Below are 22,599 nucleotides of genomic sequence, written 5' to 3' on the forward strand. Positions count from 1 at the left end.
TATTTCTGAAAGATCATGTGACAATAAAGACTGGGGTAATGATGCAGAAAATTCGGCCATTACAGAAATACATTTCATTTTTATAAAACAATAAAATATAAAACTGTTATTTTAAGCTATACTAATATTATAAATATATGTGTGTGTCTGTATGTATATTAGATTAGATGTACTTTATTGATCACATAGGGAAAATTAAGAATTTGAAAAAAATTGGGAACTTAATTACTTGTAACATTGGTCAGTTATGTACTTAGCAGTCATTATACAAATATACAAGCAGTCAATATACAAATATACATTAATACACCAGAGTCAAGAAATCCAGAAAACAAATGAAAAAATAAATAAATACATTTTTTTAAAAATCCACAAAACCATGCAATGGAGTATTATTGTGGAATATATGCTGAGATCGTTTTTGTATTAATACATGAATATCATCAACATATATTTCACAAGTTCTCTTCTAAAGAAACGCAGTTTCTTTGATCCACCAGCTAACTAACAGAATTCATTCACTTCCTTAATCTGGCATTATTAAGCTTAGTAGCAGGCAGAGCTTTAAATTAGTCAGTGCTTAGACACAGGGATGATACATGTAATGTGTGTTGGTGAAGAGGCCCAATAAAGAGGATGGCACACATTCGTATGCATGTGTTTGTGTGCTCAGCCTGATTGGAATGTTGTGCAGGAGGAAGAACAAAGGACTTCATGAGGAACAAAGCACTTGAATCTATAGGAAGGAAGGCAAGTGGCAGGGTGGCAGTTGGAAGGGGGTGATGGGAAGAACACGGATGGTTGTAAGAAGTGTGGGAGATCTTGCACACAATAAGCCCCCTGGTGCCATAGCCACTCTTACCCCCAGCTCCCTTTAAACACACACACACACTCAAATCACACGTAGCCCCATTGGCTGCACGGTAAGGCTGCGACAGCTGAGCTACCTGATGCTTTCCTGCATGACACACATCCGCACACACTAGCAAAACTTGCTACACCAGAGACACGTGTCACACAAACAGGAACTTCTGTCACTTAGATTACAGTTTACATCTCACTTTGACCTTAACTGGTGATCTCGCTGGGAGGCCTACACCAGTGTGGTCCCAGCTGGGAGAACATGTGCATTTGGGTATATAAAATCTCTCATGCATGCTCCTTGCTGTTCTGAATGGAATGGAAAAACAACCACCTTCATGAAAAGACCCAATACAGCTGGTTGACGCAAGTTAAATGAGCTTTTATTTTCATTTTAGTTTTCATTTAGTTTAGTTTCATTTAAGCATAAGTGATTCAGCTGTGCTTTTCTTATTATTTTTAATTGGTCTGTGTGGTTTTATAATTTTATTTTATTTCACAAAGTTTTAGGTTACTCAGTTTTATGTGACCCAAGAAAAATACGGAATTTGTCTTGTGAAGGCCTTATATTTGAATATATATATATATGTGTGTGTGTGTGTGTACGTGCGTGCATGCGTGAATGTGTGATGTTATGTATTTTGTCCAAAAACCAAAACAAATCTTAAAAATAAATATTACCAAGAAATCCTAAGAAGCTGTTCATTCCTTTATTAATTTCTCTGACATGTAGCAACATCTGCAGACGCGCTAAACAAGTATCTGCAGGAAATGTTTTGGCTTCAAACAGTGATGAGCGACTCTTAATTTAACAAGCATTCAAACAATAATAGCCGTAGGAAAGGACATTATATGATAGAATAGATCCTGCAATGGGTCGCTAACATCAATACAAAGCTTTTGATTATACTGAAGTGTGTGTAACCTAAATTTCTATAATGTTTGAGTTACTAGCATCACCAAGTAGAACTGCAACAATAAAAGCTATGTTTGGAGTGTCATGCTAGCATACTACTCTTACTATTTCTGCAATTTAACATGCATCCTATGCACACCATGCAGATTATCAATATGCATAGTGTACTGCATCCTACAGTGCACTGCACATGACTTGACTTTACATTTCCTTTGTAACACTGGAAGAAAAAGTAACTGCAGTCTTTGTTCTCACTTATTGTTTGAGCATACTGATACATTTTTACACTAAAATAAATAAATAAATAAAAACTTCACAACCAGACACTCACAAGGGTTTTCTATGAACACAATTTGCTATTTGAGAACATTATACTGAAAGCTTGCGTAGCATGCTTCACTTACTCCCGTATATAGTGCACACTGCGCAGTATTTAGCAAGCTAGTATTCATTCTGAACAATAGAATGTTTTCAAACAGCTTCCCCATCTGCCATTGGTTGAATGCACCTACCCCAAACTCACACCATTAGCAAGTGCTATGTTAGGCTGCTAGGGATCAAGGGGTCAAGGTTTTACTGGTTAACATAGCCTCATTAGCCTCCGGTAGTAGATGTCACCTACACCATGTGGCTTCAAAAATATCTTACTTTTTTCACGGACATTCACAAATGTCAGCGTATTCTGACAGATTTTTTGTAGTGCTTTTAAAATGTACTAATGATGCTTACTAGAAGGTTTAAAGCTGATTCAGAAAGCTTCGTTTGAATCAGGGAATGACTTTACATGTTTCCTGAGGTGAATGGTTCTTGTTGGAATATTCTTTGCCTAAGACTCACTCACTCTATAAAGAAAAAAAAAAGGAAATGTGCGAGAGGAACACAGACGCATGTACTCAAAGATAAGAATATTGTTTTAAAGAAAAGATCACACAGATAAAAACTCATTGCTCAATATGTTGTGAAATCATGTGTAAGAAGGCCTAAACTCATTTAGGTTTGTGAAGAAAACTGTTGATATGTCCTTTAATTTAGCCATAGCCTTTTATTTAAGTGCAGCATAACATTTTTTTATTATTATTATTATTTTATTTTTTATTATACCTTGACAAGGGGAATCTGTTCACTGAAAGCCACGTTTGGAGTTATTAATGCAGTGCATATTGGCAAATATCGCCCTCCTCTGGGCAACACACTATCTGCATAACACAAACCGTAGTGGATTTACATTTTCGATGCAAATTCTGGATAATTAATTAATAAATAATTACATTATAAAGAATAATAAAATAAATAAATATTTTCCAAGACAAAATGCAGACAACCTTCCTGACTTCATAACACGGAAAGTACTGTCAAAGAATGCAATTATTTTAAATGTTTGTTTCACAGCACACGCACGGATTTATAGCTCCCCTCTCAGTGAGATTTAAATATCTCTGTTATGATATTTACACTTAAATAATGTGTTTTAATAGCCCCTTAAGGACTTAACGGGTGTATAAGTCGCCGTGTTTTTAGTCAACATATTTCTTTTTAAAAACTCGAATGTTACAAACTCAAACCACAAAATTAACCGCCAGCACAACCACGTGACCGTCTTCTACTGGAAACGCTTGTTTGTAATGTCACAATCCGCCAGTTCACTTTGCTCGAGCTGACACGACACTGTCCAGAGGTGAATCAGGTATGTCCTCACAGTCTCTCTCTCTCTCTGTGTCAAATTAATCTTTGTCCTCATGTATGTATCACTCTGCCTGCAGTTGTTATATGCATCTTTTTATCTGCCTGCCCGTGTCAGTTAGCTATAACAGGTGCTGCCAGGATATGTTTATGTACTTTGTGATGATAGTATAATCACGTCTGTCTCTAGTAACGTTACAGTGTATTCTCATCTTTTAAAATGCAATAAACGTACTTCCTGTCAGAAACAGATATATGGTCGCAATTAATTGTATCAGTATTATTTATTAACACATTTTAAATAAATTATTTTGGCCATCATATATTATTATACTGGATAAAATAGCCCTTAATGAGGTTCAGTGACATGATTTTGATGTCATTATGTAAATAATAAAGTTATAATTAATCAAATATAATGGATATTTTGTTCAAAAGTCAATATGAATAGGAGGAATGAACTGAATATGTGCTTAATTACATGCAGTAACCGTTTATTTAACTCTATTGCATCCTGTTATGCAAATATTTTTTGGTCTTGATTGTTTCAAGGAATTTTTTTTATTTATTTTAAGTCTAGATAGTGCCTCTATGTTAAACAATTTGCAACACCCAAATGTGCAAACAGTGCTTGTTCTGTCTGAGCATTAGGGTTGCATGTACTCTGTCATCTTTGGCCTTCACACAAGCTTATCATGAGATATCGTGAAATCAGGCTCGTCCTGGTTGACTGCTTTCTGTTAGATATGTCAGAATGATTCCTGCAATTCTCAACTCTAACATAAACTATTGTTACCTTATATATTGATTCCTCTCTGTTTGGCCAAGTTGTGTGACCTTTCACTTCATACAGGTATTTTACCGTAAATGTAGTCTGTTTGTTCTGGGGCTGTGTTGGTTTAACCTTGATTTTAAATGGGGAATTCTCAGGAGGAGATTTCATTTGCATTTCCGTGGTTCTTGCTTTTAGTCATTATTCCCAATCAGTCCAGGTACAGTGTCATGTCATGCCATGTCAGTATAATATGTGACCCTCTTACCATAGCCCACTGGCCCTCATACTGTATATGCATAACAATAAAACTATTACTGGTAAAGTTCCACTCACTTAATGAGCTCAAATGATCAGGATTTTATTGTGTTGAGTGATTTAAAAATAAGAAAAAAAGTAAAGAAAAATATGTTCAGGGACTTTGGTAAGGTAAAACATTAAAAGGCGCCATGACTTGCAGACATGACTTGATCCTAACGGTTTTTGTGTTGAAACATCACATAGTGATAATGCAGTGTTGTAATGTTTGATAAGTTCTACCTGACTGAAAGACTGAATTAGTGTATGTAGACTTCATTTAGGTTTATTTACTTTTATACATTAAAAATATTGGATATTTTATGTATCTATATATATATATATATATATATATATATATATATATATATATATATATATATATATATACACACACACATATGTATATACACATATGTATATACTCATATACACACACACACACATACATATATTAGTTTTTGTAAAATTGAATAAATTATTGGTGTAAACATTATTTATTTCATAAATACTTAAAAATACAGTTCTTAATAGTTCTGAAATGTTTAGAGAGTAAAGTCTTATCCTGTTACAGTGCTGAAATGTTTGCAAAGGGTGTTCACTTTATACTGAGTTATAGATGGGGAATAAAGCCATCAATAAGCCAGTGAGCAACTTTATAAACCAGCTTCTGAATGCATTCCAGTCAATTTTGTGTGTGTGTGTGTGAAATCTTTTCAGAATTTGAATCAATAGATTTTTCAAACATTATAAAACCTTTTCTTTTTAAAGGGAGGGCATTTGATATTACAATGCTGTGGATGAGATGGGAGCTGCTGCTAATGGCCAGCATATGCTGGCAGAGGGGCCACACAGATAATCATGAGGCTACGAAGAGTCTTGGTCATGTGACTGTGGTAGTTGTGGGTGGAACAGGTGACTTGGCCAGGAAGTACCTGTGGCAAGGCTTTTTCCAGCTCTATGCTGACCAGGTAGGCAAAGGACACACCTTCTCATTTTACGGTGGGGCCCTTACACCACCCGAGAAGGGGACGCCGCTGCTGTTTGGGATCTTGAAGGAGCTGGCTTGCCCTCCGGAGCTCTCTGTGGAGCGTTGTGCTTTGGTCAAAGACCAGTTCCTGCATCTGTCCAAGTATCACCAGCTGAAGACTACTGAGGACTACGAGAAACTCAACCAGCAGATCAAACAGCAGCTAGGACAGGAGGGTATGGTCGAAGCAGGGAGGCTTTTCTACCTGTCTGTTCCAGCTTTCGCATATGCAGACATTGCAGAGAAGATCAACAACACCTGCCGTCCCCCATCTGATGCATGGCTCAGGGTGGTCCTGGAGAAGCCATTTGGTCATGACTTTTATAGTGCTCAGGCCCTTGACAAAAAATTGTCAGGCCAACTGAAAGAAGAGGAGATGTACAGGATTGACCACTATTTAGGGAAGCAGGTACAATGTTATTTTATTAACATAAACTTTTGTTCCAGAGTTCAGTGTCAACAAGATTTTATGTTTTTTTTGAAAGAAGTGCTCACCAAAGCTCAAATTATTCAATCAAAATACAGTAAAAAAAATAATAAAAACATTAAAGGGGGGGTGAAATGCTCGTTTTCACTCAATATCCTGTTAATCTTGAGTACCTATAGAGTAGTACTGCATCCTTCATAACTCCAAAAAGTCTTTAGTTTTATTATATTCATAAGAGAAAGATAGTCTGTACCGATTTTTCCCGGAAAAACACGAGCGCCTGGAGCCGTGACGTGTGGGCGGAGCTAAAGAATCACGAGCACCAGTAGGCTTTTGCGTTGAGAGCGTTTGTAAGTTGTGACATTACCGTGAGGAAAAAAAACCATCATCCAAAACAAACCATGGCTAACAGTCAGATTCAGCTGTTTATTTATGATCCAGAATCAGATCCCGAGGCTGAAACTGAACGAGAGCAGCAGCAGCAACGACTCGCTCCGAGCGGGGCTCGAACCCGGGTCTCCGGCATGGGAGGTGGACGCACTAACAAGGAGGCAGAGATATTTTAAGCAGTTTTACTCACCGCCTGCGGTTCCAACACACGATCGTGACCCTTTTTCGTTGGGATTGCATCATCCTTAAGAAATAAATGATACGCATATCTGTCGTCAAACTTGGCCCTGTTTGTAAAACAAGCATCTTTGAAATGCAGGGAACAAACAAAAACACTTGCACAACTCCGTTGATGCTCTGTAAAAATAAACTCCATACACTGGTCCCTTAATGCTGTTTTTTTTTTTGTTAATCTGTGCAGGGTTGTCTTGCCCTGGCAACCAAAAACACACTTCTTTGGTGACTTTTCGCGACGCTCTCGCTCTGATCAGTGAATGAATGTCTGTGCTCAGCCTGTCAGTGCTCTGCTATACGGGAGCGCGCGCTCTTTTGGCAGAAGTGCCCTTAGGACCCATATAAGGAAATTCCGCTCCATCTAATGTCACACAGAGCCATACTCGAAAAAAACTTTCCGAAACTTGTGACAAACCGGAAGGAGTATTTTTGTTCCCCAAAACGTACAACTTAATTTTTGAAACTTTGTCCATGTTTAGCATGGGAATCCAACTCTTTAACAGTGTAAAAAACTCAGTATGCATGAAATAGCATTTCACCCCCCCCCCCCCCCCTTAATATAGTGAAACTTTTTTGATGAATGCAGAGTGTAAAAGAACATAATTTACTTGAAAGAAAAATATTTTGTAACATATCATTGTTTACCCTTTATGATTTAAATATTGATTTATTTTAAAGAAATCTTACTAACCCCAAACTCTTGAATGGTAGTGTTCTTTCACATTAATAACTGGATCTGCATGAGCTTTAAAAAAATCCCAAAAGTTGTCTCTTTTTTTCCATCCCAAAGGTTGTCTCTAAAATTCTGCCATTTAGGAAAGAGAATAAGAAACTTCTAGACCCTATCTGGAACAAGCACCATATTGAAAGAATAGAAATTGTGTTGAAGGAAACCCTGGATGCCAAAGGTACTGTTTTTTTTTTAAGTTGATTATAATTGCAAGTACACAAAGTTATCAAAAAGTTCCTTTATCCATTTATCTTTTCAGTGATTACTATAGCACTTATTATATATCATTCGTTTTCAGGGCGGATTCAGTTCTATGATCAATATGGCGTCATCAGGGATGTGATCCAGAACCACCTCACAGAGGTCATGACCCTTATGTTGATGAACCTTCCTGCAAACCTATCCAACAGCAAGGAGATACTACAAAACAAGCTTCATTTCTTGGCTTCCCTTCAACAAGTAGATCACAGTAATGCCGTAGTAGGTCAGTACCAAGCTTACAATGGAGAGGTTCAGGAAGAGCTAAATAAAACAAAGGACTACTTCAGCTTTACCCCCACATTTGCTGGTGAGTGGAAGAGCTTTGTAGCTACATCATTCACTATGCTTACATACACACAAGAAAAACACTTATAGTGGGAAAGCTGTTTAAGGTGCAAAGATGGCATTCATATTTACCTATGCACTCAAAAACCTGTTAGGATGCCTTTTAAGCATTTACTTGACCAATTGAATCTATAAACCCATTTAAAAGTTAAAGAAAAATGGTGTTCACATTTACATAATCTTTCAGAATGCTGCTTTCTGTGAAAATCCTGGAATAAACGGTTTTCCTAAGTGCATGTAAACATAATCATTGATTCATAGTAGTTGTGACTGTGGAAAATCACTCTAGCCATGCTGACGTTGACTATAATTGTTTTTACAGGTGTGGTCGTTCATGTCGACAATGCACAATACGAGGGTATCCCCATATTTATGACCTCAGGCAAGGCACTCGATGAACGGGTTTCTTATGCACGTGTACTTTTCAAAAGCAATGTATTTTGTGTCCAGGATCCCAACAATGTTCAGTGCAAATCCAAACAGATCATATTTTATATGGGTCATGGTACCCTTCAGTACCCTGCGATTCTTTTGAGCAAGAACCTGTTCAAGCCCGAACTGGTGAGCAGCGGTGACTGGAAAGAGGTCACCGAATACAAAGACGTGAATGTGCTGGGTTTACCACTCAGTGACTATTACATTCAGTCACCGGTCACACCCAGAGAGGCTTATTGTGAGCTGATCTCACACGTCTTCTTTGGACGCAAGGATAGCTTTATTAGTGCCGAAGGACTCCTTGCTTCCTGGGAGTTTTGGACTCCCCTCCTTGAAGGCCTGAGTCGGGTCTTTCCACGGGTGTATCCAGGTGGCGCAGCCAATGGTAACCTACTGAACTTTCAGCTGCAGGGCCATCAGGTCTCCTTTAGCCATGAAGCTGTGGTCAACGTCATCAACCGTGGTGCCGAGGACAACTTCCAAGTGATGCAAGGGAAGTACCGTAGCTCTGAAATGATATCTGCCTGGGCACAGGAACTGGTGGATCGCTTGGCTTCTGATCTTCTCTTGGCTGCTGAGGAGGCCATTCGTGAAGAAGGTCAGTTTCACCTGGCATTGTCTGGTGGCTCCAGCCCGGTGGCACTGCTCCATGCACTGGCCGTGAACCTCTACACCTTTCCGTGGCGCAACACTCACATATGGCAAGTGGACGAGCGTTGTGTGCCACATACAGAATCAGGCTCCAACTTCCGGTCTATTCACGATCTCCTGCTTCAGCATATCCGCATACCCTACTTCAACATCCACCCCATGCCTGTGCATCTGACCCAACGGTTATGTGTGGAAGAGGACGGTGGTCCAGCATTATACGAGAAGGAAATCAAGAAACATGTCAATGGCTCTAGCTTTCACTACATCCTGCTTGGCGTAGGCCAGGATGGCCACACTGCCTCACTATTCCAGGACACCAGTTTGGAAAACGACGAGGAACATTTGGTAATTCTGACAGAAAGCCCCATTAAACCTCACCAGAGAATGAGTCTTACATTCACAGCCATCAATAAGGCTCGAAGGGTAGGTGTTTTAATTATGGGCAAGAGCAAGCATGAACTTATCAGTCAACTTAGCCGAATTAAGGGTGAATCATCCAAGTATCCCATCACCAAAGTACAGCCGAAGAGCGGTACTCTTATATGGTACATTGACTATGATGCATTGCTGGGATAAATGGCCTAAAGACCAGTACAAATCCGTCAGTGAAGCCACCCACCAGGGCTTATACTGTAGCTAAAATCGAATGCTGTATTGGGAATGATTGAGGAGTATAAATTGAAGTTTAATGTTCACACCAATTGAGGTGTGATGTGTTAATTTAGTTAATTTAATGCTGTGATAAGGACTTAGCAATTTTATTGTGTTATGGAATGATTGCATTATAAATGACTTAAAATCTCAGGAACTCTCTCAGCTTACAATAACTTTTTTCCAAGTAATCGATCTTATAATATTGCTGGAATCATTATTTTACAAGATCCAACAGTTTAGAAAGCAATTATGAAGATATGTATGAACAATTTAATTCTTTATTGAGCACTTTCTTTGTGACCAAGCAGATAAAATCAGATAAAAAGTGTATCTGAATGTTCTGTAATTTGACTTATTTTTTTTTTACATAGCTACAATTACTCATCAGACAGTATCATATCCAGTGTTTTTAGGACGGAACAAATATTCATGTACTGTTTCAAATTCAGACAGATTTCAGTTTCTATTGTTGGCATTAGTTTATAAAACCATTCCAATACTACATTGTTGACAATGTATTAGTGTCAAAGACTGTTTTCATACCTCAGAAAACAAAGGTTCATTATGTGTAGAGCAGTTGAAAAGGCACAACACCTTACAATGGTTTTATATCTAAACGTGAATACCTTAGTAAAGCCTTTTTAAACAGTGTTTTTTTGTTGTTTTTTTCTAAGAAGGGCATGTTAGTCAGCATTGCATGCTTAATGAAACCAGGCAGGAGTTGTTTATAGAAAGCTGGACAGCATTGTCTGATTTATAACCACCGATTTAACATTTTATAGTGAAGCAGAACAACATTACATTCCAAAGGGATCTAATCATCTAATGTGAAAATTTTAATAAAACATTAAAATACATGCACACACATTGAAGCCCTTATGTGTATTTACACAATTATAAGTAGATTCCTATGTTCCTAAGGTGGCTATATATACCAAAATGTTTAACATCATACAGATCATATTGTGTATTTCAGTGAAGTTTGTGTCTTGTTGACTGTACTAACATATTTGAATCGATGAAGTGCCTTGCTTTTCCATTCCATGTTTTAAAGAAATTTTGTTACCATATTCAGCTGTATTACATCATTTCACATTTTGCAGTGGTTTTACAACACAGCAATAAAGTATATTATTGAAATAATCTGTATTCTATTTTTTTTCTCTTTTAAAATGTCCTTGATTCAGAAAATTCCAAATAGAACCCAGACGTGTGGACTATAAACACAATGTTTTTTTTTTGTTTTTTGTTTTAAATCTGATTCTTCTTCTATTCTATAATCTGATTATATATATATATATATATATATATATATATATATATATATATATATATATTTATAGCATTCTGTGTATCTTTCTCCTCCCTTGTATGCTAGTATTATTGAAAATGTGTATCATTAAGTTGAATCTATCTTAACCTGTGCCTCACAATTGTCTGAAAGCCACTGAAACCATGTAAATAATAGATACACCTGTATCGAGTGTCACTGCAGCAGTGGCTCATTTTCAATCCCAGAGGCACATATCTCGGAACCAATGAGGAAATAGTCTGTGAACAAGGCAAAGACCTCCTCTGACCAGAAAGAAAGCTGGATAGAGACACAATGGTTATTTTTTCTTATATATATTCTACTACACGTAATACTCTGGTATGGAACTGACCAAAAAACAAGCCTTATCATCTTACCTGTTGAAAGTATGCAGGCCCAAGAGACAACCAAAGAAAAGATGTACAATTCAGTGGTGGTCTTCGCCTATGAAAAAATTTTATATAAATAACACATATATATATATATATATAAAACCACTTTTTTCACATAAAATCATAATACCATATTTCACACTTACACACTGAGGAGCCGACAGGGTAAAAATGACTGTACAAAGTCCCTGTATAAATGCAAACAGCCCAAATGAGTGAAAAGCTACCCTGATGCTCTTGGGAACTGGGTCAGTGAGTGTAAGTGCTACAGCCAAACCTTCAAATGGGCAAGAAGGGTTGATAATTAGCATTTTAAATTAGAAAGCAGAAAAACATGCAAAATAAAAAAAAAAAATCTATATATCAAAATCAGATTACCTGTTGCTATAAAAGAGAACACAATGAAGGCTATAAGATTGTTTAATAGTGGCTTTTCACAATAGCGAGAAGATTTTGGCCTGTGGAAACATTACTGATCAAATATCAGGCATATCACATCAAATGATAACACGTATATGCATATGAATGTATTTATGTTATGCTTTACAAAGAGATTAGCTTTTTTTCTCTCTTTTTTTTCGTAACATTATAAGTCACTTACCTTGACAAAACATAAAACTGTGGTGCCAGGAAAAGCACCGCAAAGATGAAAAGAACTATCTGACTGCCAAAGAGAAACATTTTTAACATTTTTATGTTATATATGTATGCACAAGCACACACACACACACACCTTACAATTTTAACCTTTGATCTCTTGGAAGCCATCTGCTGGTCTGAAAAGCTGCATGAACTAAGAAGTGGTGAAGCATTGTGCTGTTTCTATCGGTTCAGATGATTCTATATATAGTAAAATACACTTTCATTAGCAAGATGTACAGCTAACCTATAATGAGAGGTAATTATTTATGCATATTACTGAAACATTAACTATTCACATAATGATGTAAGCCTGAGGGAAGAAAATTCATAGAAGAATTACAGGACTTACAAGAAAGGTGTCAGGGCCAGTCGGAATAGCAGGTTTGTAGCTCTGGAGGAGAAGCAAGATCATCGGTTGGGTAATACCAAATTACACCCTCTAGTGGTTAGTCTCAGTATAGATTTAGATATTTTAATTACTTTTTCACTAACATATTGTACTGTAATTAAAAACCCTTTTTTCAGAAAATAATTTATTTTGGTCATTTTGATTTTAGTCATTTCATCACAGAAGACTACATTTTATGGTGACTTATATTTATTGTGATCCTTCACTGCCCACATTCACACCGGGTAAATGATGAACCTAAGAGAACTAATCCACCTCAATGAAGCCTCAATTTCTGAAGCACCTCAGAGGAGAGGGTCAAGAAAAGTTTCCTGCCTGTTTGAGAGTTAAAGTAATTAACATTTTGACAGCATTTCGAAAGAAAATAATATGTCTTGTCTTTTTAGAAAATAGAAAAAGATAGGAAAAAAAAACATACAACAGACGTTCTTTTAAGCCATTGCCATGTTGTTAATGAAAGATAAGGATATGACCTCAAACCTACTGGGCATATCTGACATTGCTAAATTCCTGTCAGACGGTTCAAACAGTTCAGTCCACTGCCAAAGCAACATGTGTCTTTCGAATAACATCGTTCTCTTTAAGTTCCCCAGTCCCCACAGAACACATACGCAAGAACTGTGTAAAAGCCATGTTCCACCTCAGAGAACAATCCCACTGAACAAGCCTGTAAGAGAAACCAGAAGTCAAAGAGCTTTATAGCCAAGTATGTTTGCTCTTAAGGAATATGTTTTAGTGTCACAAGTTTCCAATACACAGAGACAACAACACACAGATAATAATAAGATGTGAATAAAATACACATGCATAAATATAAACCATAAATAATAATAATAATAATTTGTATGTACAGGTGCTATAGATAGAATAGGAAATAATTTTCAAAAATAGTTGTAGGGATGAACTAGGATTTAGGGTGATAATTAAAAGGTTATTGCACAATGGGAGAACATTAACAGTTCATGAGGTAGATTGCCTGGGGGAAGAAACTGTTCTTGTGCCTGGCTGTCCTGGTATTCGGTTCTCTGTAATGCCAACCAGATGGCAAATGTTCCAAAAGGAGCTGGGATGTGAGGGATCCAGAGTGTTTTTCTGAGCACATTCAGTCACTCTGGATGTATACAGTTCTTGGAGGATGGGCAGGGGAGCATACTCCTTTCAGCAGTCCGAACCGTTCTCTGTAGCCTTCTGATCTCTTATTATAAAACTATTGTGTCCTGGAAATCACTCCTAGGATCACTATTACCACACACAGACCTGTGAAATAAGACACACCACATCTTGTTCTCTCATTTCCACACATAACCCTTAAATTCCAACTTTAGGCTCAGAAGCTTCAGAAACACTTCAGGATCAACAGGATTAAGTATGCCTGCAAACTACAGTGGTTAGATGGTGGCTCTTGGTGAATGTGTCATTCATTGCATTTCTCAGGGTTTTCATATTTTATATATTAGGTATTTTACACACACACACACACACACACACACACATATATAATTAAGATTAACAAAAAAAAAAAAAAAAAAAAAACAGTCAACTGGGACAATGACTTGTGCATGTGCAGAAAGGAGAAAAGAAGAACAGAGGAATGGACACACTGGATGGAGGGAAACACTCCTTACCGTGTGAGTCAAAATTAAAATGTAACAAAAAATGTACATTTAAATTAAAATCTTACATTTTAACAACAACAATATACATGTAATTTTCAGATTACATATATATATATATATATATATATATATGACCAGATCTGCAAGCAAACCTACAAAATAACTGTTTGAACCATTGCGTTAAACTGAAATCCTTTCAAGTTTATTGAAGAAAAATAAGATACAGATGGTTTCAGCATTATTCAATTCTCAAACAAGTGAGCATAGCATTACAAAAAGAGGGGAAGCATATTAAACAACCGAGAAAATACAGCAGGCCTACATTCAAGAGTGTCTCCAAAAGTATTTCTTATTTGATGAATCGGTTATACGTCCTAGCCTGTACTGCAATTAATTATTGATTTATTTTTGTCTTGTAATGCATGAGACTTTTTTTTCTTATTGATCTAAACAAATATTTAAGTAAGGGAGAATGAGACTAGTTGGCACAGTTTTCCTACATTTTGTTAATTTATTACTAAATGTTGCGCAATTGTGTCAACCAACCCCAACACATTAATGGTTTCAGCAGTATGGGATGCTTTATATTTAGGGAAGCAACAAACAGAAATAATAAATTGTAACTTTACCATGGGACATTATCATATATTAAAGAACTATCCATAAAAGAAAATTGTCTTTCTATATTCTTTCTTGACCGACATTCGCTCCGCATCAGCAGGAGGCGCTGCTAGGGCGAGAATGAACACTGATGTCGGCACTACAACGTGGAAAAAAACAATTCGCGTTATGGTAAATTATTGCATTTTACAGTTTATGCGTAATTCCTAAAAGCACATAGTTGAGCTTTAGCGTGCTTATCTACTGAGAACGGATGAGGACGGATCACAAAAATGGGTTAAACAAACTAAAACTCAATGACAAGCTGAAGCGTCATGTCTATGTTATACTTCGCTACATTTTGTCATTATAAAAAACTGTTCGGGGGTTTCTCTCTGTCACATTGCCAGCTTTCTGTGCTTTCAGAGGCTTAAAGCAGCTGTGCACTGTCTCTGTCAACATATCGCCGCAGACTGCGAAAAACAAATCACTAAACAGACAAAAGCAGCACAGACTGTTCAGACAGTGCGAGAAGGCTCGATTCTGTCATTCATATTTGACGAGATTAAACGATATTTATTCACGCTCCTCCTGGGTCTTCCCTCTAGATATATTTTACTTGGAAGCGTTAACGAGGTAAACTTCACCCTCAAAAGTGGTCTCTCTGCATGCATGCCGAAAGACCGGAGTTACAGAGGATTTTTTTTGTTGGTATTTTAACACTATTACCTCAAGGTAATTTTGTTCACAAGTCTTGTCATAAAGAAAATAAAACTTTTTCATAAAAACCTTATGAATTCATTCTGATATGTAAAAATAATAATACATCGATTAACCATGAAATGTCAATATTTAAGTTTTATATATAAAATAAGTGCATAAGTGGTGAAATCAATGTAACTATTAATGAAAAATTGTTAAATTTTATTTTAACAATTTGTTAATAGGATTTTTACATTCTCATGTAATTACATCACATGTAATACAATATTTGTAAGTTACATGGAAATGTTGTAATTTAAGCGCATTTAGATTTTACGGTTCCATCAAATGAGTGAAAAACAACTTTGTACCTTTGCTATACCTTCACAGTACATTCTGAAAAGCCATAAACTGGCTTTGATCAACCAAGAACTGAAGGAAGAGGAATGCTGCCAAGAGGAAGCCGAGGAGTATGTGCTTGAAGACTACACAAAATAAAATGAACAAATCCTCATTGTTCACATTCTGAGATGTACAAAGTTTTTTGTAGTTTTTTTATTTTATGTAGTAATAAAAAAGCTATGCAAATATACATAAATCATTCAATATGAAACACCAATCTTATTTTTTTTTTACTCAAACATGAGCTCATTTTTTTTTATTGTAATGAATCCTGTGAGCATCTCTTCATGGTAATATGAAGCTCCATGAAACAATAAAGACTGTATAAAATATTTTAAATCACATTTTAGAAACTAGAAATATGGACCTGGCCTGCATTTTAATACAGTGCACTGCTTTTTCTCAAACCCAGATCGAGCCTAATATCATCTCAGCTCAGGAGGTTTTCGGCAGAAAATACAGATCAACATGTATTAGGCTTAAATGGTTCTGAGAAAAGTGCTCTTTCTGATACATCAATCAAATTCAGCTAGAGTCTACCGTGTCCATGGCCGTTACCAGAGATGCAGAACCACAGCATCCTCCATCTTCCTCCATGCCCAAACGGACTTCCCGCCTGGGGTTCAGTTGTGGCCAGCCATATTCCAGGCCCCTAAACGTGTGAATTCAATTAGTTGTGGGGCATTTACTCTCAAACATCACGTGACAAACCAGTATGAGAAAATGGCAATCTATTCAAATCAGTTTTATTGAAGCACTCCCTTCATTTGACAAGTCATATAAAATGCCTTTGAAAACACTGAGCAACGTTATCTAGAGGGAAACTCCACAGACATCCACAGCACTCAAAACATACAGGTCGCACTTACACCATCACTCATGTTTTCCCTCCTCAGTGTCCACTGAAGATGTCATCCACATCAGTTCACACTTATAGGTCAAGTTACAAGGAAATAAAGCACACACACCATACAGCATTCACATTGGATTATAAGAAGCAAGACAAAGTATGCATCATCATCATCATCACAACATTCCTATATAAGCACACAGTCAGTATACTAAAGGAGAAAAGCAAAGGGGGATCTAGGGAGACCAAAAAAAAAAAAAAAAAAAAACACCAATGAAGTACAAGTACTAGATGTCCATCAATTTGGGCTCATTTAAGGGGAAAGCTGGGAAGTATCAGCAGCTCTCATTCACACGCTCACCAAACCCACCCACTGCAGTCACATTTCGGCTCGTTCATTGCACTCGCAAGTCTTTTCGTTCGTGCGCTCCACACTTTCTTCGCTCACTCGCAGCCTTCTCACTCTTCGCCATCACCAATCGCACTCAAGGGTTGTTTTTAAAAATGTCATTTTCTGCGCACTTTTCTTAAAATGTGGATTAAAAAGAGAGACACCCACCGTGTCATCGAGCCGTGCGATGAGAGCATACAGACATGGGGAGGAAGATGGCATAATGACCTCAGCCACACTGTGCTGCCATAGAGGGCGCTCTTCCCAGGCAAACCCCACAGATGTCAACTGCAGAAGAGATTTTGATGAAGGCTTGTTTTAAAGGGTTTCCATAAAACTGGATTGAAATAAAGCTGAACTTATAATATGTTCAGGTTTCAACCAGATTCTTTCCAATGCAAGTTTGTTTGTTTTTGTCCTACGTAATGATAAATGTACTTAATGATGCAATTCTCATGTTTTCAGATATACACAGATTGAAAAACATGCATTTTAAGAATCCAGTTGAAATGCTACGTTTGCATCGACCAAGACAGTAAAACATGGGGGATAAACATAACATCAAAGATGGTACATATAAACGTAGCACCCTGGTTAACTTCTCACTCCAAAACAAATCAAATCCCATTTAGTGTACAAAACATTCTATTTTTTGTTGTTGTTGTTGTTGTTGTCCCCAGACTCCCTTTTTACCCATCCCCACTCCCAAAAACGTGACGAGATAAGTCTCTTGGAAAATACTTACCAAACACGCTAGAAATACTGACACTTCAAACTCAAATCTGTTTACATACCCCACCCTGACGACTTTGAATCCATACTAGAGCCAAAGCTGGAGTTAAACCCACTACCACTAGAGTTAGAGCCGGAGCCCCAGCCGAGAGCGGCCGAGCTGCTGCCGTAGTTGCTGTTGCCCGAGCTGTATGTTTGGGGCTGGTCCCGAGTGGAACTCGCGCCGCTTGTGCTCGTGCCAGCTGTTGCTGGCTGACCCTGCTGTGCTAACATTCCCATCATACCCCAGCTGCTCTGCAGAGCGGCCTGGGCGGCAGCCATCATGGCTGGATTGAGGTTGAAATTGCTTAAATTTCCCATGCTGTTGGAGCTACCCCCCATGCTGCTTCGGCTGCCTCCGAAACCCTGACCTCCAAACCCATTCCCAAAGCGCCCAGCCCGCTCCATCATCTGCCTAGGGTTGTTGTGTTTTGGCTCAGCATTGGAGATATGCACGCTGACGCCCTTGATGATCAGATCTTCTCCGCAAAGAGAGGCGGCAACCTGGAGGGAAGATGGAAAATCTTAATTATGACGCATGAACAGCTGATTTCTCCATCCAGAATAGAAATGAACTGACAAGCTGTCATAGTTGCTTTATTTTGTTTTCTCTATACCTTTAGGTTTATTGTAAAAACAACATCAGCTTACCTGGTCATCTGCAAAGGTGACGAAAGCGAATGCTCTGAAGGGTTTAGGAATGAAAACATCTGTGACCTCCCCATACTGCATGAAGAACTGACGGAGCTCATCAGCGGTTATGTCCTCTGTGCAACGGCCCACGAACACTTTCCTGCTCCTCATTGGCTCATCTGGACCTTGCTGTTGAAATTTCAAAAAGATAGTTCTGTTTAGCACCCCAAAAGTTAATGCCTCATACTAACATACATACATCCTCAAAAGTTTGGGGTCAGTGCATTTCTTTTTTGAGAGTAAGACTTTGACAACGTATAGCTGTTCACATTGTTGTTTTAAATATGGCCAATATCAGATTTCCAGTGTGAACAGATCATGGTTCTGAACTGACCCGCATTTGCAAAAGAACGATAGAAACAGGGTTGCTAGGTTTTCACATCAAAATCCGCCCAATTGCTTCTCAAAACTAGCCCAATCACGCTCTAAGGGTTATATATTGTGTTAGTGGGGTCGCTTTAACCCACGGAGTTGAAAAACAACCTGCTGCAAAGATAAAAATGAAGCATGAAAACTGTGGACTTGGCAACACTGTCATATTGACGTAAACACTGAGGACAACTTGTATGATATTAAACCCTTATGTTTTGCTTGCATATAGAGTTTATATACACTGCAGTCGCATTGCAAAACATCTGACCTGTATCGGATTTAGTACTACATATGGAAGAGGCACAAATCTGAATTGAAAAGATCAGATTCCATGTGGTTTGTGCTGTTCACACGGTCCCAAGAAAAACTGATCGGAGACATTTGACATTTATTATATGTAAGCAAAAAGAAAATCGAACTTGGTCCACATTTGCCTGCAGTGTGAACGTAGCCTTTCACAAGTTACAGCCTGTTACCAGTGATTTCTAATTAAAATAAATGCTGTTCTTTTGAACATCTAAGTATCTAACAATCCTGAAAAAAAAGTCCTCAGCTTTGCCATCGCAGGCATATAATACCTTTTAAAATGCATTAAAATGAAAACATTTTATATTGTAATAATTTCACAAAATTACTGTTTTACTGTATTTTTATCAAATAAATGCATACGAAACTTACTTCAAAAACATTCAAAATTTTACCAATTCCAAACATTTCAACTGTAGTATGAAAAACAAACAAAAACACGAACCTTCGAGTTGGGAAGTTTGCAGTCACACCACCTGCCGTCAATCATGTGCCGCTGTGACATCACCTTACCCTGAGTCTCCCACTCTGCAAACCTCACGAACCCAAATCCTTTCGAATTTCCCGTCTTCACATCCCGCTTGACCTAATGCAACAGAATCAAGTCAAGAGCTGCGTTTATACCAGATCTACTCTGACTTCATGACTGACAGCTGAGCCACATAAAAAGTTAGAATCATTAGCCAAAGATGACAGAAATCATGGATTGTTTTCACCAAAATATGGCAGTACAAAGACAAGCACAGCTGGAGAATTATATTTTTCAGTACGTCTTACCTGAACCATGATGACGTCCCCAAATGTACTGAAATAGTCTTTTAAGTCTTGTTCTGTAGTTTTCCATGGCAGACCCAGCACAATCAGATCTGAAGTCTTCTGATCTCCTCTCTTGATCTTTGTTGCAGATGAAGCATCAATCTCATCCATCTTCCTCTTATTATCCGGCAGAACCGTTTCTAGAAAAGAAAAGTTCACTTGTTACAATGTTCACACATTCACAGAACGCCAATCACCCTTCATGCAACAAAAACAACCCTATTAAATATGAACTGGATTTTTTTACAGCTAAAGATAGAAATACTCAAGAAAATAAGTTTCCATCACCCAACTGTGCTGCTCAACTTTGGTTATGATGAAATATAACCTCAATGTTCAAGTAAAAATTAACCCTAAAATGCACACAAAAACACCCTATTCTTGACCCATGTTTCTAGTGGGAGAAGTTAGGGTTAAGAATGTAACTTATTATAAAATGAGCTAATCATTATGAATATTTTTCATATTTAGATTCTAAATTGAGTCAGTGGCTTATTTGTGATGATCATGACCTACCTTTAGGATAATTGACCACATAGACCAGGTTTCCCCAGCCATTCTCGGGGGCGTGCAGGACTCCTTCCACCAGTCGAACTCCTCTCATGCACTGGGACACAGGGCTCCGGTAACGCAGGCCACAAGCTCCTGGAAACTGAGCGGCCACCGTGGACAGCAGCACAGTGCCGTCGTCCTCTGAAGGGATCTCCATCGGCTCCTCGTTCTCCTCCTCCGCGACACGAATGTACATCTCGGCCATCTCTCCTAAATCGAGCTGTTGGTGAGTAAATGGTATAATTAGTGGCGTTTCCTTTGTGAAACAATGTTTTTGTACGAATCTTCAGTCACTTTAATAAATCTGACTGTTTTGGCTATAGCGAACCAATAGCAATCGAGTGCAGGCTGTGAAGGAGCTGTATCATTGGTTGGACATGTCGAACGACCACGCCCCCTTTACTAGACGAGTCTGTGTCTATGACTAGGAGTCAAAACGGCACTGAATGAGACATCTCGCTCGTGGACTGAATACATTAATGAAATTCACGATTCAGGCTAAATAACAGGTGTGCGTTGTTTTCTGTTTATTATGCTTAAATATTTGGTAGATGCAAATAAGTAAAACGCATTTAATGCATAATAATAATCATCATCATCATCGTAATGTATTTCAGTTTCGTTGAACAAATAATTAATTGACTTATCACGATGAAAATATCAAAATGTGTCACTGAACGAATATTTGGTGAACCGATTCAAAAGACTCGCTGAAATGAATCAAATCCCTTCCACACGGCCGTGAGCGCTACTTCAGTACTTAGCGCGTGCGAACTGGAGAATCCTTATTGCTTAGCAACAGTAAAACACGGCCACAACAGACCACCAATAGTTCGATATGCTATGTAGATACATATCAATGTATGTGTTGTAGTGAAACAAAATTAAAATAACATTACCAATGAACAACTGCTCGGATCCAGATTTTCCTTTGTTAGCGCCACCAACAACAGCGCTCCTCGCTCAGAAAATGTGACTGCAGGGAATGAACCAGCCAGTGAACACAACTCTCACGGAAAACAATGTAAGTTTTCTGCTCTTATCTGAATAAAGCAAAATAATGCTATCTCTGTATATATTAAGACAATAATATTCCGTTTCACACTACTCATGCGACACTATTTTCGTTTCAAGATGGCATTACCTAAGTCATGAAGGAAATACGTCACTTGTGGGCGAGCTCACTTTTACATGTGCACGGGTGGAGAGAAAGAAAACACACCTTGTTGGGAGCAGTGATGTTTGCTTTGCTGGAGATCAATAAAATTTAATTATACAAAGTTGTGCTTATAAACAATTTAAGTGCAACAAAGATGTCAGTATCATTTGTTTAACAGAACACTTAACTGATGAAAACAGAAGAAGCACTGTTCCCTACGTACTAGTGGACTGCTCTCAGGGTTATAGTGCTCCTAGTGGCAGATATGAGTATAACCTACTGATCTATATATGACACCCATGTTGTGCTTCTCCCTCACCATGTTACTAACTCGCATAGGCTAACTCGAGATGTTCAGTGACGGGGAAAGCAAAGTAAAAGTCCTGAAATAGCTCGTCTAAATTTGACTTTTACATTTTAGCAATATAATTATGTAAAATATACCCCAGTACCCCCCCCCCCCCACACACACAAACGTTTTTTTTTTTTTTTTTTTTACAAATAGTACTTAAAAAAAACCATGCAACATCTGCTCATACCAAAAAAGTTAACCCGTTCAATATTAGTGATATTGTGATAAAGGAAATCATATAATAATGCTTATATGAATTCACTGTGTAAGTTCAACAATATATTAAGACAATTTTTCACACAAAATATAAAAAAATGTACTGCATGGTAGGAATAACTCACATAAACCTTTACATTTGTATTGGCAAACAACAATAAAATAAAAATGGGTTTCCAAATATTGATCCTTTGATCGTTCAAAGCTATTATCCATCTGGGTGACTGTCCATCCTCTTTTTTTCTTTTTTTAATAAAATATGGTCATCCTAATCTGTGTATCTGTCAGGTGAACATCATCAGTTTCATTGAGTAGATTTAAGATGTTGTTTTAACTTTTCAAGTAGTTTTCAGTGAATTTATT

General features: G+C 37.7%; 2 protein-coding genes and 1 long non-coding RNA gene across 4 annotated transcripts in view; 2 read left to right on the forward strand and 1 right to left on the reverse strand.

Annotated features, from left to right (window-relative positions):
- Window positions 1–22,599, forward strand: part of LOC128015874 (uncharacterized) — a 327,822-nt gene that overhangs the window by 269,260 nt on the left and 35,963 nt on the right. The gene's annotated exons all lie outside the window — the stretch shown is intronic.
- Window positions 3,348–10,826, forward strand: LOC128015869 (GDH/6PGL endoplasmic bifunctional protein). Its single transcript, XM_052600086.1, has 5 exons — window positions 3,348–3,461; window positions 5,298–5,965; window positions 7,398–7,515; window positions 7,636–7,905; window positions 8,266–10,826. Exons 2-5 carry the CDS (start codon window positions 5,318–5,320, stop codon window positions 9,603–9,605), a joined length of 2,376 nt encoding a protein of 791 aa, XP_052456046.1. The 5' UTR covers window positions 3,348–3,461; window positions 5,298–5,317; the 3' UTR covers window positions 9,606–10,826.
- Window positions 14,235–21,661, reverse strand: LOC128015870 (TAR DNA-binding protein 43). 2 transcript variants are annotated; one of them, XR_008184021.1, is made up of 7 exons: window positions 21,409–21,657; window positions 20,474–20,729; window positions 19,919–20,097; window positions 19,587–19,727; window positions 18,422–18,592; window positions 17,168–18,274; window positions 14,235–16,410 (listed from the first exon to the last, which is right to left on the reverse strand). XR_008184021.1 is itself a non-coding variant. In XM_052600087.1 (6 exons), exons 2-6 carry the CDS (start codon window positions 20,712–20,714, stop codon window positions 17,786–17,788), a joined length of 1,221 nt encoding a protein of 406 aa, XP_052456047.1. In that variant the 5' UTR covers window positions 20,715–20,729; window positions 21,409–21,661; the 3' UTR covers window positions 16,488–17,785. The 2 variants fall into 2 exon arrangements, 1 of the variants encoding a protein (XP_052456047.1); XM_052600087.1 differs by lacking the exon at window positions 14,235–16,410 and having other exon boundaries at window positions 16,488–18,274; window positions 21,409–21,661.

Source organism: Carassius gibelio, chromosome A6 (assembly GCF_023724105.1).
Source record: "Carassius gibelio isolate Cgi1373 ecotype wild population from Czech Republic chromosome A6, carGib1.2-hapl.c, whole genome shotgun sequence".
NCBI classification, from domain to species: domain Eukaryota; kingdom Metazoa; phylum Chordata; class Actinopteri; order Cypriniformes; family Cyprinidae; genus Carassius; species Carassius gibelio.

Bases quoted from the DNA above. Each gene is read 5' to 3' on its own strand.
- LOC128015869 (XM_052600086.1), top strand. From the start codon at position 5,318: ATGCTGTGGATGAGATGGGAGCTGCTGCTAATGGCCAGCATATGCTGG. The intron at 5,966-7,397 runs GTACAATGTTAT...TCCATCCCAAAG, and splicing joins ACCACTATTTAGGGAAGCAG to GTTGTCTCTAAAATTCTGCC. The intron at 7,516-7,635 runs GTACTGTTTTTT...ATTCGTTTTCAG, and splicing joins GGAAACCCTGGATGCCAAAG to GGCGGATTCAGTTCTATGAT.
- LOC128015870 (XM_052600087.1), bottom strand. From the start codon at position 20,714: ATGGCCGAGATGTACATTCGTGTCGCGGAGGAGGAGAACGAGGAGCCG. The intron at 18,593-19,586 runs GTTCGTGTTTTT...AAATTTCAACAG, and splicing joins GCAAACTTCCCAACTCGAAG to CAAGGTCCAGATGAGCCAAT. The intron at 18,275-18,421 runs GTAAGCTGATGT...TCTTCCCTCCAG, and splicing joins TCACCTTTGCAGATGACCAG to GTTGCCGCCTCTCTTTGCGG.